Source organism: Calliopsis andreniformis, chromosome 1 (genome assembly GCF_051401765.1).
Source record: "Calliopsis andreniformis isolate RMS-2024a chromosome 1, iyCalAndr_principal, whole genome shotgun sequence".
NCBI classification, from domain to species: Eukaryota; Metazoa; Arthropoda; class Insecta; order Hymenoptera; family Andrenidae; genus Calliopsis; species Calliopsis andreniformis.
Genome location: NC_135062.1, coordinates 230003 through 245293, shown reverse-complemented (window position 1 = coordinate 245293; position 15291 = coordinate 230003). Strand labels below are relative to the sequence as shown.

General features: G+C 38.3%; 1 protein-coding gene across 1 annotated transcript in view; it reads left to right on the top strand.

The window, feature by feature from the left end:
• Window positions 1-1660, top strand: part of LOC143180294 (uncharacterized) — a 66111-nt gene extending 64451 nt beyond the window's left edge. Inside the window, exon 7 of the mRNA XM_076379925.1 lies at window positions 1547-1660. Within this exon, the coding sequence (XP_076236040.1) occupies window positions 1547-1660 (114 nt within the window). The remainder of the gene's footprint in view (window positions 1-1546) is intronic.
• Window positions 1661-15291: the final 13631 nt, after the last annotated feature.

Genomic DNA, 15291 nt, shown 5'->3' with positions numbered 1-15291 from the left:
CTTACTCATGTTGCATATATCTTGTATATTGTGTACATATCTTGCATATCGTGACATCAAGAATCAGTGCTGTTCGCGGTTACTCTGTGAAATTGGAAATCTATACCGATTAGATGTCTCGGCAAGTACGACCGGTGACAGAAAAGTATAGTAAATGGGCTGTCACCGACTTTTGTGTGTATATGTGAGTCTTAAGAGAACAGCTTCGTCGGTTCCTTAGTCGTGTTTCAACAATCGTCGTTGTCAGTAACAGACTTAAGTGTTTAGTGATTTCCAATTTAGTAATATTTTATATTACTGTACATTTTGAATACTGGTGACATCATTTTAAAGACCGGAAGATTAAAATTGCCATGTTACAGAACTGGATTGAAATAGTAACAGCCAAGGTTCTTACTATTAACGACGAGAACATTTATTGCAATGTTTGTGCTAAAGAATTTACTACTGACAAAAAGTCACATTTGAAGACTCGTGTACATATAAGTAATTTGCAGCAATATAATGAAAATGATGAAGTACAACAGAGGGAGAGTAAAATTTTATAAGAATTTATGTCGAGTAATGATGTTAATATGTTTCGGCGAAATTTAAATAACGAATATTGGAAGAACAGTTGTCACTGTTAGGTTTTCGGGTGTACGCCGTGTCCATTTGGAATTATTTACCCAACGTTTCGCTAATATTGCAATTAGCTTCATCAGGGGGGTCACAGTATCAGTGTGTGTCTCTTGACCCCCCTTGACGTGCTCAACTTGTTTGTAAGTGAGAAAGATATAGCGGCGGCCAATGCCATATACTTGAAACAAATACTGTGTACATTACAAAGAATATGCAGTTTCAAAAATATTAATTTCTGTAATTTTCACCTTACTTTGATAAAATTACTGCTGGTGGATTGGTGAAGATCTACCGATAAAAGTAAGTCCAAACACTACATAAATTAGATAAGTTTTTATTATTAAACACAGTTCGTGATTTTCTCTTTCGCAGGTTTCATACGCACGCATGCACGCGCGTACACTGTGTACATAATTCCAAGCTCAAAATCTAAAAGACTATTTTGAACAAGGCAGAAAGTGAAAAAATTGTATTGCAAAGAATGTGCGGCCGTCTATATCTGTGTAAGTGTGTGCGTGGAAAACTGCGGATATCTTTCTCACTTACTCTCGCTATTTCTTTGTTTAGGAACTGGACTCTTGAACGCGAACGAATTCCTGAAATAAAATCGCTACTTGTAACACGTGGAAATTACAATGCAGACCCCCGACATATTGTAATTTAAACATGACATTACTGTATGAAAATATTTTATTATATATTTTCGACTTATTTTTTTATATAGAACCACTACTTACCCCTTATGCCATCAGTTAGGGGACACTCTGTACATAGAAATAGAGCAAAAACTATTTTTGCACTGTGAAAATGATGATATTATTACGATTTTTGGATAATTATGTTACATATCCGTACAGGATGGTGTTCTTGATAAAGCAATTATTTAAAGTAGTATTGATATTAATACAAGTTTTATTGCTATTAGATTGAAGAATTCGGCACAAAGACAGGAAAACCGATTAAGACAATAATTATATCTAACTGTGGTATTATTCCAAGAAAAAAATTGATAGTTACAAAAAAAAAGATAGGAATATGAAAAATGTAAGAGATAAACAAATTTGGTAAGTATTTCATTTAATTAACAATTTTATTAATGTTACACACTGGATATTCTCATTGGTTGAAATTTTAATTTCAGCAATGCAACATACGAGGTGGTATCAAAAAGTTTCCAGACTGGCTGTCTGGCGTGTCAATAGACAGTGGCACGGAGTTGCCTGCGCAAGTTATTGTGAGTTAAGAGTCAATGTGAAATTTTATGTTAAACTGGGAAAATCGGTCACAGCGACTTTCCAGATGCTACAGCAGTCTTACGGCGATCAATCAATGAGCCGTACACAATGTTTTGAATGGCGCGGGCGCTTTAAAAGTGGCAGAACATCCTTGGAAGATGACGAGCGGTCTGGAAGATCGTCCGCAAGCATCACCGCTGGAAATATGGAGAGAATTCGGCAACTTGTGCATGAAGACAGTCGGAGAACAATTAACGACATGGCTGGCATTGCTAATATCTCGTTTGGTTCAGTACGGGCAATCTTAATCTCTCTATTGAATATGCGTCGCATAGCTGGGAAGTTTGTCTACGGATATGACTCCGAGACTAAGCAGCAGTCGTCGCAATGGAAAATCCTTCATCTCCACGACCGAAGAAAGTGAGGCAAAGTCGAAGCTCAATCCAAGGCCTGACTATCAATAAGGAATTTTACTGTGATGTTTTAAGGCGTTTGAGGGAAGACATGTGCCGAAAACGACTGGATCTGTGGCGCGCGAAGAATTGGATATTCCATGACGACAACGCACTCTGTCACCGAGCATTCTCCGTTTGTAAATTTCACGCCTCGAACAAGACTGTTACGCTGCCGCAACCGCCCTACTCATCAGATTTGTCTGCTGTCGACTTTTTCTTGTTTTCCAAGCTAAAGATTCAACTCAAAGGTCACCGTTTCAACACTATTGAGGAGATCCAGTGCGAATTACATAAGATCCTCGACGGGCTTACCTAAAGTAATCTCGAGAGCGCATTCTAAAGGTGGCAGAAGCGCTGAGATGCTTGTATTACTGCGCAAGGGGACTACTTTGAAGGAGATCATGTCGAAACTTAGACAAATAAAGTACTGTTCGAAAAACTGTACTAGTCGAGGAATTTTTTGATACCATCTCGTAAGCATCGACGTCAAAGTTTAATACGAGACAAATTTACTTTTACTGATTTTCGCAAGTAAAGATCCCTTGGAGTTCTCTACAACGAAAGCTTTATATTATGCATATGTTGAGAATAGAAATTAAACGAGAGTCAATAAAACAAGCTTATCCACCAAGAAATCCTCTAAAGGAAGTGAAATTTGCTTAAAATTTCAGAAAAAGTGGGTCTCTATATACACTCAGCAAAAAAAGTAAGGGATCACCTCTACGAAGTCGAAAAATAGGGCTTAGTCCAAATAGTCTTAACTTTCGCAATAACGGTCATATATTTTTTTTGTTATTCACGCTATGTAACCCTCTACGGCATTATAAGCAACATACACTAATTAGCGTATGTATAATACAGTAAAATATACAGAGTACAGTACGAAAAAGGCAATACAACAGAGTACAGTACAATACAAAAACTGAGAGCAAAGTAACAAAAGTAATATCGATTACGTTGTTACAGAAGTAGGTTATTTTTCTTTAAAAACTCAAAAATCGTACATAGAGGTGTAACAAGCGGTTTAAATAGGAATACATCTATTAACCAGTTAGCCGTAGCGCCCCCTTTTGCGAGCGCGCACCTATATGTGTCGCCGAAATCGAGCGATGACGAGTATATTCGTCAATCACAGAATAAGTGTCGCTGTTAAGATATTGGATCAAAAAGATAGGTTTATTTTATAAAATTGACACTTTTATTACTAATGTATATTTATTTAGTTAACTTAAACATATATTACATACTTATTAGACGAAAAACGCAAGAAAAATTAAATGCATATGATAGCAAGAATTTAAATTCCTGCTGTGGCGTGGTATTCAGCAAAACAGGGTGTTACACATAATGGGACTTTACAAATGGAACACCAGTAACGGGATTCTTTCATGATCTTGCGTTTATAACAACGTGCACACCTTCGAATAGAATATTTTGTGTTCGAATTTTGGGGTATATAATCCAGAACATGATTCCCGAGTAATTGTGTTACATTAGGCCTAGATGGCCGAGTTTCTGTCATTTTTCCCGTGTTATTGGATATGATGCAATAGTGTTCTCAACAAATTCTACCAAAAAATTCATTCGCGATAGCGTTCCATTATTTTTTTTTGTATAATATATATGAATTGAAACAAATAATATCTAATAGATGGAGAAATATTTTTTTATAATACTTTTTAAGTCTTTTTCTTACTGTGGAGTAAGCTGTTTCAGCCGGTGCATACGGGGCGTATGAGTTTATTTCAAATTATTTATATTTCTTATTCGTTTGTTTTATTCCGGCCTGGCCTCAAAATATTCTAAACATCTTGAAATTTGAGAATATGTTTTGTTTTTCTCAAAAATTACAATTTAAATAGCCAATGGTCACTACTTTTGCTTTTGCAAAGTTTATTAATCATAGCAGGTCTACCGTTATCGTAAAGCGAACATTCCCAAATTATGTGGTTAAGATCCTGCTCACTATAACCGCACTGACATGTCGGGTCCGGAGCGAAGTTAATTTTGAAAAGAGAAGAAGCTAATTGGTAGTGGTTTGCACGGAGTTTGTTAATCACACAAACAAAATCTCTGGAGAAACATTTATGGGCAAACCATGGGATGGAAGCGAAGCTATGAAAGTGTTCGAAAAACTGTTTTTCCTTTGATACATATGTCGTTCAAATTGCGTGCGTTTGGCCGAGCCGGCGAGACACCTCGCGTCGTTTGTTCAAAATGTGCACGAGTGGGTTTTCTGGTTGCGTTGCGAGTGCACGTGTTGAGTGGCATGCAGTTACTTAGTTTTGTTCATTTTATAATAATAATAAGAAACGGATGGGATAGCAAAAATCAGAGTGTGTGGTTCTTTTCCTCCCCGATCACATTTCTGATGAAGAATACAATACCTTTGAATTTAGCTTGTTCCAGTAAAAATTTCGTTGTGTCTTCTTTGGACAGCTTTTTGAAGTGATAAGAAAAGTCAGTAAAAGGAACAAACACGTTAGAAGAGATTTCTAGAAGAGATGATCGTTTGGCCAGGAAGTCAACTATTTCATTAGAAGAGATTCCCATGTGGGCCGGAAGCCAAAACAAGAAAAGTCTGAGTTTACCTTCGAAGTAGTTAGTGTAACGAGCCACGGTCTTCCCTCTCACTCCATCTATTACCCTCTCACCCTATCTATTACCCTCTTACTCTATCTATTACCCTCTCACTCTATCTATTGCTATCTCTCTCTATCTATCACCATCTCTCTTTATATTTGTATCTTTCTAATACTTTATTACTATATTACTGCATATTATATTATATTATATATTATAAGTTTCAATTATATGCTAACATAAAAACAACATATATCGTCCGATTTCATTCACGATTAGAATAAGACCGCCATTAGGAAGTAAGACATTACGCATGCGCTAACTCCGACTAGCGGGTATATAAGGAGCTGCGAAGCAGCAGGAGACATACTTGTCTCTGGCATCAGGTTCCGAACAGACGAAGATCTTGAAGGTAGCTGATATACTCGTCCAGTGAGATCGAGACCGCTCCTCTAGAGGTAGCGACCGTTTTCCAGCGATCAAGAGTATTTGATGCTCCTTTGCAGGTTCAGTCTGAAGTAACCTTATGACAGGTGCAGCACGACGATTCCTGTGAAGTGCAGTAGGGACGACATCTTGGAGCAAGCTGATATACTAATAGATCGAGACCGCTCCTTTAGAGGTAGCGACCGTTCTAGCAAATAGTAGTTGATGCTCCTTTAATATAGAGTTCGTGCTCGCCAGAAGCAGACGAATCGCCTGCCAACAAGCGCTAGAAGCCATTCCTAATCGGACACATTTCTAAGACCGCTCCTGAAGAATCTTTTCTCCAGGGTAGCGACTGATGTAGAAAAGATAACGAAGTGCTTACAGATACTTAGGCAAATAAGTAAAGATTACATGTTTCATGAAAACTTGAGACCGCTCTGAGGTCATAGCCACCTATAACTTTCGCCGCGACCAGGGCATACAAGACAGGATCTGTTGCAGCATACACACAACACTCACTGCGCCTTGCATAGAGAATCCTCTACTGCGAATAATATAAATGCATAATCACATAACCTAACTCTCGTTGAAAAGATATGTAGCGTAGTTGCATAACCCTTGCGTTATTGAGACAATTGATTGATAATTATATGTTAGATGATAATCACGGTCAATATAACCTCACATTTATATAATCCCATATAATATAATCTCGTATTCTCTTATGATTTTATTAATATTTAACCAGATTAGGATAGATATCAACATTGTATCAACGTTAAGATTAGAACAAGTTTTTTTATTGAATAAATTATTGTTAAGAAAGATACAAGCCTTAGTTTTCAACTCCTTAACCGCATGCCACACGAACCCTCACCTTTTCGTCCATTAAAAAGCCGCTCTTCCATGGACAACGTAGTATCGCTTTAGGGACGTAGACTACCATCAACAAAGATTACTTCATAGCTTCAAACGTAGTACAAATTATCAATTTTCATTTAATACTAAATGTAATAGTGAGCCTAGTAGATGTGAGCTTTGCATTGCACAGAAGAAAGTCACATCGAACATTTACTATAACAAAGAAGGTTTGTACTAAATTTGCATTTATTTATGAAGTAAACCTTTTTGATGCTAGTCTAATAATCTTGTATTGACAACCTTGAATGTACTTCTGAATCAATTCCTCTGTATACATTCAATGAATCATGGATAAACTCACTCACATTCTCGAATATTCTTTGATATTAGAAGTCGATTTTTTATTGAAAGGATTGATTTTTGGACCTGTTGTATAATATGGAGATCGATATATCGATCATCGTAGTGAGTTGATACTGTGTGTGCGTGTATGAATGGTGGGTGTTATATTATGAACTAGCCCTAAGAGAACGATTAAAAAATGATATACTATCTAGCGTCAGGGGCGCCACGACTCGATCCATCGTTAACTGTAGTCTAACATGTAAGCTCATATTTTGTCTAATACATATATTTATCATACTCATTATAATATACCCCTGATTTTTATTTACTATCATTACCTAATGATATAACAGTAGGATCTAAGATGGTGTCTATATTGTAAGCCAGTATTTTTGTAATCTAGCTTAGGGGAGTAAAAACAAAGTATTGTTAGACAGAATCCAAACACATCTGGACCAATATTGATTGGACATTTTTTACTGCTCTTGATAATTGCTACAAGTCCTTAAAGACTTGAAACACTTTTTTTTAACACGGTGTATATGAATTGCGTATATGGAAAAATTTTGCTGAGAAAATTTCAGATCTTACACTAACATTAAACATAAATATTAACTTATATACACGCAATACATTAATCAAATTGCAGTCATTAATTCATAATCAGTTATCGCCTCCACGGTACAAAAGTGTCTAAATACTCATGGTTCCGATGCGGGTATATTGATCAAAGACCAGAGGAGTTTGAAAATCCTGTTCAATTCTGTTTTACAGATTGAAATACCATGAACTGCACCCACTGTGATAATGTTGTCTCATTGAAATGTTCTTGGTGTAAAGAGCATTTATGTTACCACTATTTTCTTGAAGAACTTCATTACTGTGATTAATAATTAATATTTATTAACGATTAATATTTATTAATTATCTTTACCTTCCAGCTACTGCAGAATATACAACACAAGCAGCTCTTTTTAAAGCCACCACATACATACATATTAACAAGGAAAACTTCAGGTTTAACTTATTGAAGGTTTAAAATTACTTTGGACCTATAATCTTTTTAGTAAAAAGCTAATAACTGTGAATTGGTCGAAAATCGCTTATCCGTTAAGTCTCCCCAAACAATTCTACTTTCAGTAGTTGTTTTGATAAATAAGGACATCAGTGATATCGCCTACACTCCCTCTGTATCTGTAGTTGTCAATCAGCGACTGCTTGAAAGCCTATTACCTAGAGATTGAAAAGATTTCGAAAATAACTGTTTCAAACTGTTATGTGTTGGTTCTGACTGAAACAGTTACAAGAACCGAAATAATGATATAACTATTATTCAAAAAACGGTTTTGATCTAATATCTGTTCCAGTAATGGTTCTGGTATCGGTTCTGATGTCGGTTACGATTCTGACATTGGTTCTACATCGGTTCTATTCGGAGTCTATACCGGTTACGGTTACAGTTAGAATTGTATTCATCCTTATCTTTGTTTTATTTCGATTCTACGTACGATCATTGTATAAATTGAAATGCATATAACAAAATTATGAAAGCCAGCAAATAAAACAGAAGGACGAAAAATAACTCTATACGATCTTCACTGTTTACGAACATGTTTGTTTACTGTTACTTCCAAGAATGCGAATTTCCAACTACGCGTTATGTCTACGTTCCAAGTCCCAAATAATTCCCTCTACATCTTATGAGTATAGCAGGTATTATGGTACTGGGTGCAAACATTCATTTGTCAAATCTTGAATTCCAACAAAGAAGACAATGGGTAGGAAGAAATGTGAAATTGTCCAAAAATATTTTAAATTGTGTGTTGGCGAAAAGAAACTTCAATGTATAATTCAAAATTGTGGTTCAATTATTTCGGTATGTACATATAATTTACTTATGATATTTAGTTATTATTTTTATCTACGACGCAGAACATTAATAAAATTAGTACTTACAAGACCATTCGACAAATTTACAAAATATTTGGAAGTTTCCCATCCAAATTGAATTTACAACCGTAATGTTAGAAAAAGAAAGACACAAAACAAAAAACAGCTCCAATAATTTTAAAAATTCTGACAAGAGACATTGTAAAAAACCACAATTAGGAGATATAATCCATTCAAAACATTTGGAGATATAATTCACATGATTAAATACTAAAAAGAAGAAGTGAATTCATACAAAGTCCACGATGCACGTATTGAACAAGCATATGAAATAAGAAGAAGAATTACAGAAGAAATAAAAGGCAAATTAACATGCCTTAAGGTTGATGCAGCAACGTGCATGGCAGATCATTTCTCGGTATTAAGACACAATTTATAAAAGACGGTAAACTACATGTTCGCACATTAGGAGTTGTCGAACTTTATAAGAGTCACACTGCCGAATACTTGAAAAGTATTATAATGCAAACTTATAACATGTACGGAATTGAAACAAAGCGGATTTACACTATAACAGTTGATAACGCCGCGAATATGTTAAAAACAGTTAAAATTTTAAATGAAAAAGATAATGATAACAATGACGATGAAAGCATTGAACACATGGATATTACAGGATCGGAAATAACAGACGTTTTGATAAATTTAGAATGTAATAATGAGACAATTGGTAATGAATTGCTTGTAACGTCACATTGTACAGTTAAAACAATTAGATGTAGAGCTCACACTTTGCAGTTAGCTGTTGCAGATTTATTAAAGAAAGAAGAAGTCTCTGTCATTATTGAAGCAGCTAAAAAAGTAGTCAGAAAATTACGCACACCTTTATTAAAATCTATGTTGTTGGCAGCGCACATAAAATGTGCGATATTGGATTGTATAACAAGGTGGCACTCCACATTTGATATGTTGGAACGACTATTAAAATTAAGGGAATATTGCGAAACGATTGACGATAAGGCTGTTAAATTATCGCAATTAGAGTGGACAAAGAGTATTGAAATATTAAACGTACAACAACCGGCACGAATTGCAACGAAACGACTACAAAACGAACAATTATTCGTTGGTGACTCATATGAAATATTTCAACAATGTATTATCGAAATAAAGGAAGAAAACATCAATTTTGTAAACAAATTTGTAAAACATATAGAAAACCGACAATCTACATTATTTGACAGTGACATATTCTCAGCTGCAATATACATGGACCCTAGATATAACGTCACTTTAACAGATAAACAAATTCAAGAAGCAAAAATTTGTTAAATAAATGCATACGTTAGGATAGAACGAATACGTACAGAGACAGAATACATATCGAATCAAGACAGTAATACTACAATTCAGAATACACCGAACGTGGCAGAAAAAGATAATTTGAAATCTTCTTAAAAAGCGCAGAGACTGAGAGACAGAACAGGTTACAAAGTAGAGTTTTGCATTGCATAATTGAAAATAAATTAGATGAATTTTTGAAAGCAACAAGGTTGAAATCGTCCAGTGATATTGTATGCTATTGGAACATGAGGAAGGAAACAGAATTGTACAAATTAGCGGAGGTAGTTTTGGCCATACTACCCAAGCAAGTTACCGTAAAACGATTATTCTATGCACTAAAATGTGTATTATCTCCACAACGCTCAGGAATGGCTGGAAAGTTAGTCATATCATTAATATATCAAATTTTGATATGACCTTAACTCTAACTCTTTACCTAATTATATGTAAAATCGAAATAAAACAAATATAAAAGCAAATACAATTATAACTGTAACCGTAATCAGTACAGAACTGAAAGAGAATCGATATGGAATTGATATCAGAACCGTAACCAACATAGAACTGAAATGAAACCGATATGGAATCGATATCAAAACCGATACTAGAACCTTAACCGAAACCGACATCTTCGTGAATTTCGGTTCCTTCTAGCTATTATAGAAAATAACGGTTCTTTGAAATTGTTTCGAGAACCGAAATTGATATTATAACAGCCGCCGCGCGTTTCCCCAAACTATTTTATTTCTATATTAAAAACAAAAATAATTTTGGACATTCCCCTGATGCTTTCCTTACTAGAAAGGTTTGCTCTATCACGTGGTATAGTCAAATTTTCTCCTAGACCCTTACTTTTTGAAATAAAGTGAAAAATATCAGCAAAAATGGGTGCGTTTTAGGTGTCTTTTTTACTTTAATTGTTATTTAAACCTATTTCGATGTTTATAATCTAATAACTATTTATATTATTTTATTCGGAAGAGTCCACAGAATCATTTCGTGCAAAGAGCAACTAAAAAGCACAAAAAAATCCCAAAGCTGAAAATTTGTCATTTTTCTCAAAATTGATTTTTTCAAAAACTGTACGTTCTGGAAAAAAAACGGTTTGCAGATTCGTAATCAGCATGTCGAAATCTATGAGAAATGTTTATTCACGCTTACAAAATCAGACCCGTGTTGAACAGTGTAATCATTAAATTAAAAGCTGCGGCTGCCGAAATAGCTCCGGTATTTCATGGAATTAATCACCATTGTTACGCGCGTAGCACGGTCGCGTTGATCGGTGGTAAATAAAAGACAATAAACAAAATTTTTAAAACTACAACATTTGGCAACATAGAATTCGTATGTGGGTATTATGAGTCCTGTGCACTAATAGACTTTGGCTTGAAACTGAATTGTTATAAATAGAAAGAGGAAGTCCCACGAACTACACCGTCACGGACCTCCCGACTATACGACAAAGAGTGTCGCAGCTTGGAGACTCCAAAAGCGGCCTAGGCTGGGCTAGCTACCAAAAACTAAACACTGCATTACTATAGCACCTTGATAACAAGACACGGTTTCCTCATAAAATTTGCGCGGTTTGCTAGAAATCACACGTGTGCACTGCGACGTGACCGTCCCGCCGAGCGGTATTCGGCTTAGAACGGGCGTGCAGATCTGGCCACGACGCATCCCACGCCTTGATTTTTCCGTGGGCGCCAGGTATCTTTCGATACCGGCGTGGAACGCGTCTCCTGTTTTCCCAAACCCGCGGCCCGGGCCAGCTCTTCGCGCGGAGAGGGGCGAGGTTCTTTCGAGCGCAGGGTGAGGAACGCTTCGGGATTTCGGGTTCTTACGGTGAGAACGCCAGCTAAAACACGGTTTTCTCTGGTATTAAAAGATATATTTGAGCGAGAAACGTACAAGACTTATGCGACTTCTTACACGCGCGGTCCCGCGACACGTGGCCGCGGGCAGTTTTCCGTTCCCCGCTACAATAATCGCGTAACAAGGTTTTCGAGCGACGACGAGGCTGAAACGCACGTTCGGCACGCGTAAGAGAACCGCCAGCGTGGCTGCTGTTACACCGAAGTTGCACCAGCAAGCCGAAGATGTACCCGCACGCGACAACCGTTTGCTAACACGCCGCTAAGCCGCAGACTCGCCGTTTGGCCGAGCCCGCAGGCTTCAAGAAACCCGCACGCGAAGGCTTTCGTCCTGTAACATGGCCTATACGACCACCAGGAGTCGGCCCTCTCGAGATTTCGCTTACGAACCGATCTAGTCCGAGTCAACCGGGGAGAACAATGGAGGAAGACTTACCACCTGTGACCTGGTCAGCGTCCTGTACAAGAAGAAGGCCGAGATCGCTGCGTGCGGCAGGATCTCGGCACGCGACGCTTCCCCCACTGTGCCCCGATTGGCTCGCTCATCTCGCGCGATCTCGCGACCAATAATCCGTCATGCCGTTCGAAGATTGACGGCTGATTGGCAGGTCCTCCCTGAGTCCCCCTGGAACTCTTCCTGCGGCGTGGATCCGAGGCGCAGTAGTAGACGTCGCTCTTCCGGGGTCCGCTGCCATCGTCTGCCCGCGAGATGGCTCCCGTGGCTACGTCCCTGCACCTCTCCGTCGAGGATCTTTCCCCGGAACGCGGGGTAAGGTGGCCAACCTCGCCCGTGTCGGCTGGTCCCCATGCACCGGTGCGTCCTCACACATCCGTGGGGCAGCCCTCCCATTGTGTGTCCTCCCTGAGTTGCACGATGGGTTCCGACAGTCTCCCAATTTAGGCGTCGTGTCACTCGCCGGGTGAAGTGACTCTGGAGCGGCGGGTACCCTGGCCGCTCCCCGATTCCGATGATCCGCCGCAAGAGACCGTGTCGGTGGTGTCGAGATGGTCTCGTACCTGCCGCCTGCCGATGCTATCATCTAGGCCGCTGAGAGATCTCGATCAGCTAGGGCGCAAAATAGATGTTATAAATGCGTTGGACTCTCTCTGGTGCGCACTAAAGGCCTCTCTTGCTCCGGGAGGGGTTCGGCTTTGTGACTGGCACTTGTGCCACGTCACAGCACATACAGTGGCGGTCATGTACTTGCGCACAATACTTAATTTAGAATTTCATAAGGTTTATGCTTTGATACAATTCATATGTTTGAAGTTAGGATTAAAGGATAGCGACAGGATTTTCTCTTGTTTGAAACTATAACAGGGTATGGAAATTGTTTTTCACCTTTTATTTAAATTTGAAATGTACAATTGTTACATCCTGATAAATTTCAATATGATATACAGCATTCCATTTCGAGCATTGCTCTGAATCCAGGTGACCCCGTAACTTCTTGGTATTTTTTCAGATTCAGCAGATCATTCACCAGCAGATGTTAAATGTATGTTGATGACTGATCTATAGTAGAATTATATACAGTATATATCTTACGTTTATAGAATAGATAGAATATGAGGAAGTAAGAAGACTAGACTGTGCCCTCGCTGGTATTTTGCTTGAGGACTATCGTTTTCCAAATTAACCAAAATTATACATAATAGCGTCGTGATTACAGAACATTCGCTGTAAACATCGCAGAGGTAAGCATCAATTGCGACAGGTCATTCGGCCCCACCATTCCAACATTGATTGTGTTTGTTGCCTATGGCCTGAAGCGTGCATCCCGAAGGAGGCTTATGCCCATGTCGGCCGATGTTCGGAGCGTTAAACCACTACCAGGGGGCGCAGACCCGGAAAAACCCCCTCGTCACCTTCCTACAGGATCATCCGAAGGGCCCACCATTCGAACAAATTCCAATCGAATCCTTTATAACCTGTTAACTTTTGCCGTTGGCTTATTCTTTTATCCGAGCTCAAGTATTACATACTAGGCCCGCCGAGTGCACAGTTATTAGTTAGTGCCTCACGCTACGTGAAAACATGAAACGAGAAGAAGAGACCTGCTATAAGTCTTCTAACGTCGAGCCATTAGGGCCCTTCTTCCTCGTAAGCTAATTTTAAGGTAACCAAACATTGTCAACTTTTGTAAAATATATTTTGTATCTCCAGAACGAGATATAATTGTAATAACAGATCTGCACTATCTCGGAAACGAGATATAATCAAATAAAGTACCTATACCCTTATACGCATGTATTTAAGTGACGACCAATCCAACTAATTCCTAATCACGAACACTCCGACGATCCCGAGGAAGGTAATAGTAGACTAAATCTAAGTCCCGTTTTGTTTTCAACACAGAAACAAAATAGTTTGGTCAAATGTATGGCGTCGTCAGCGGTACTCAACTGTGCGGCGTGGTAAGCCGCGTGTCCACTGCACTGCCGCTTAACATCAAGAGAGAGAATCGCTTAACGCGCTTGATTAATAGTTAATAATTGTATATTAAACATCTTATAAACAATAAATACAATATGGATCACGGTGATAGCCGCGCGTAATACTCTGACGCTGAGCGGCAGTGCAGTGGACACGCGAGCCTACCGCGCCGCGCAATTGAGAACCGCTGACGACGCCGTACGTTTTACCAAACTATTTTGTTTCTGTATTGAAAACAAAACGGGACTTAACACTTCTGTCGATGCTTTCTGAAGGAAAAATGTGTGCTGCATCGCGTGGTGAGGTCAGATTTTCTCCTAGACCCTTAGTTTTTTAAATAAATTGAAAAATATCTGCCAAACTTGGTGCATTTCGGGTGTCCTTTTGCCTTTGCTATGTATATCATTGTATATAATTTTATTTGAGAATGTTCATAGAATAATTTGACACAGAAATCAACTGAATAACTATTACCATTTAAACACAACAATTGTAAAAAGTTTAAAAATTGCGTTTATTTTCAAAATCAATTTTTTTGAAAATTGAGGGTGATGGCGACTAACGGATTGCAGATTCGTATTCAGCGCATAAAAATTTATAAGAAATGAGTATTGAGTGTTACAAGTCCACATGGCTGTTGTACAGTGTAATTAATACATAGATATATAATTGTAATTGTGCTAATGAATACGAGAATGTATGTGTGCACGTAAATTCAAAATTTAAAATATATAGGAGCGTCACCAAACCTATTGGTTGAAGAATATGAGGTTGAAGAAATAAGAGGAACACACATACAGTGGCGTCCATAAGTATATGGCCGCCTCCAATTTTGCCTTCTTAACATCAGTACAGTAATGTTGCGGACGAGAGTCGTTTCGTCTACACGGACGAGAGCCGTGGTTTATCCCCACTACCTCGTTTGATACGTGCCGCCGAGAAACCAATTCTTGGAACCATCGCGTTCGAGCTCGACGCCCGAGAACAAGGACGTCATAAAAAACAACGATAGCATTAGGGATTTAAATAGGAAAAATTGAAGTTTCTTATTCGCAAACGGATTTTCACGCAAGTAACACCAATCGATTCCTTGTGCTCTCCCGATTAAAATGATGTCAAACACGACATGATTCCGATTATTTTTAACAAAGATACATAAAACTTGGTTTGTAGAACGAAAGGTCATGCTCATCGCGTTATGTAAACAGACCCGAGCGCGA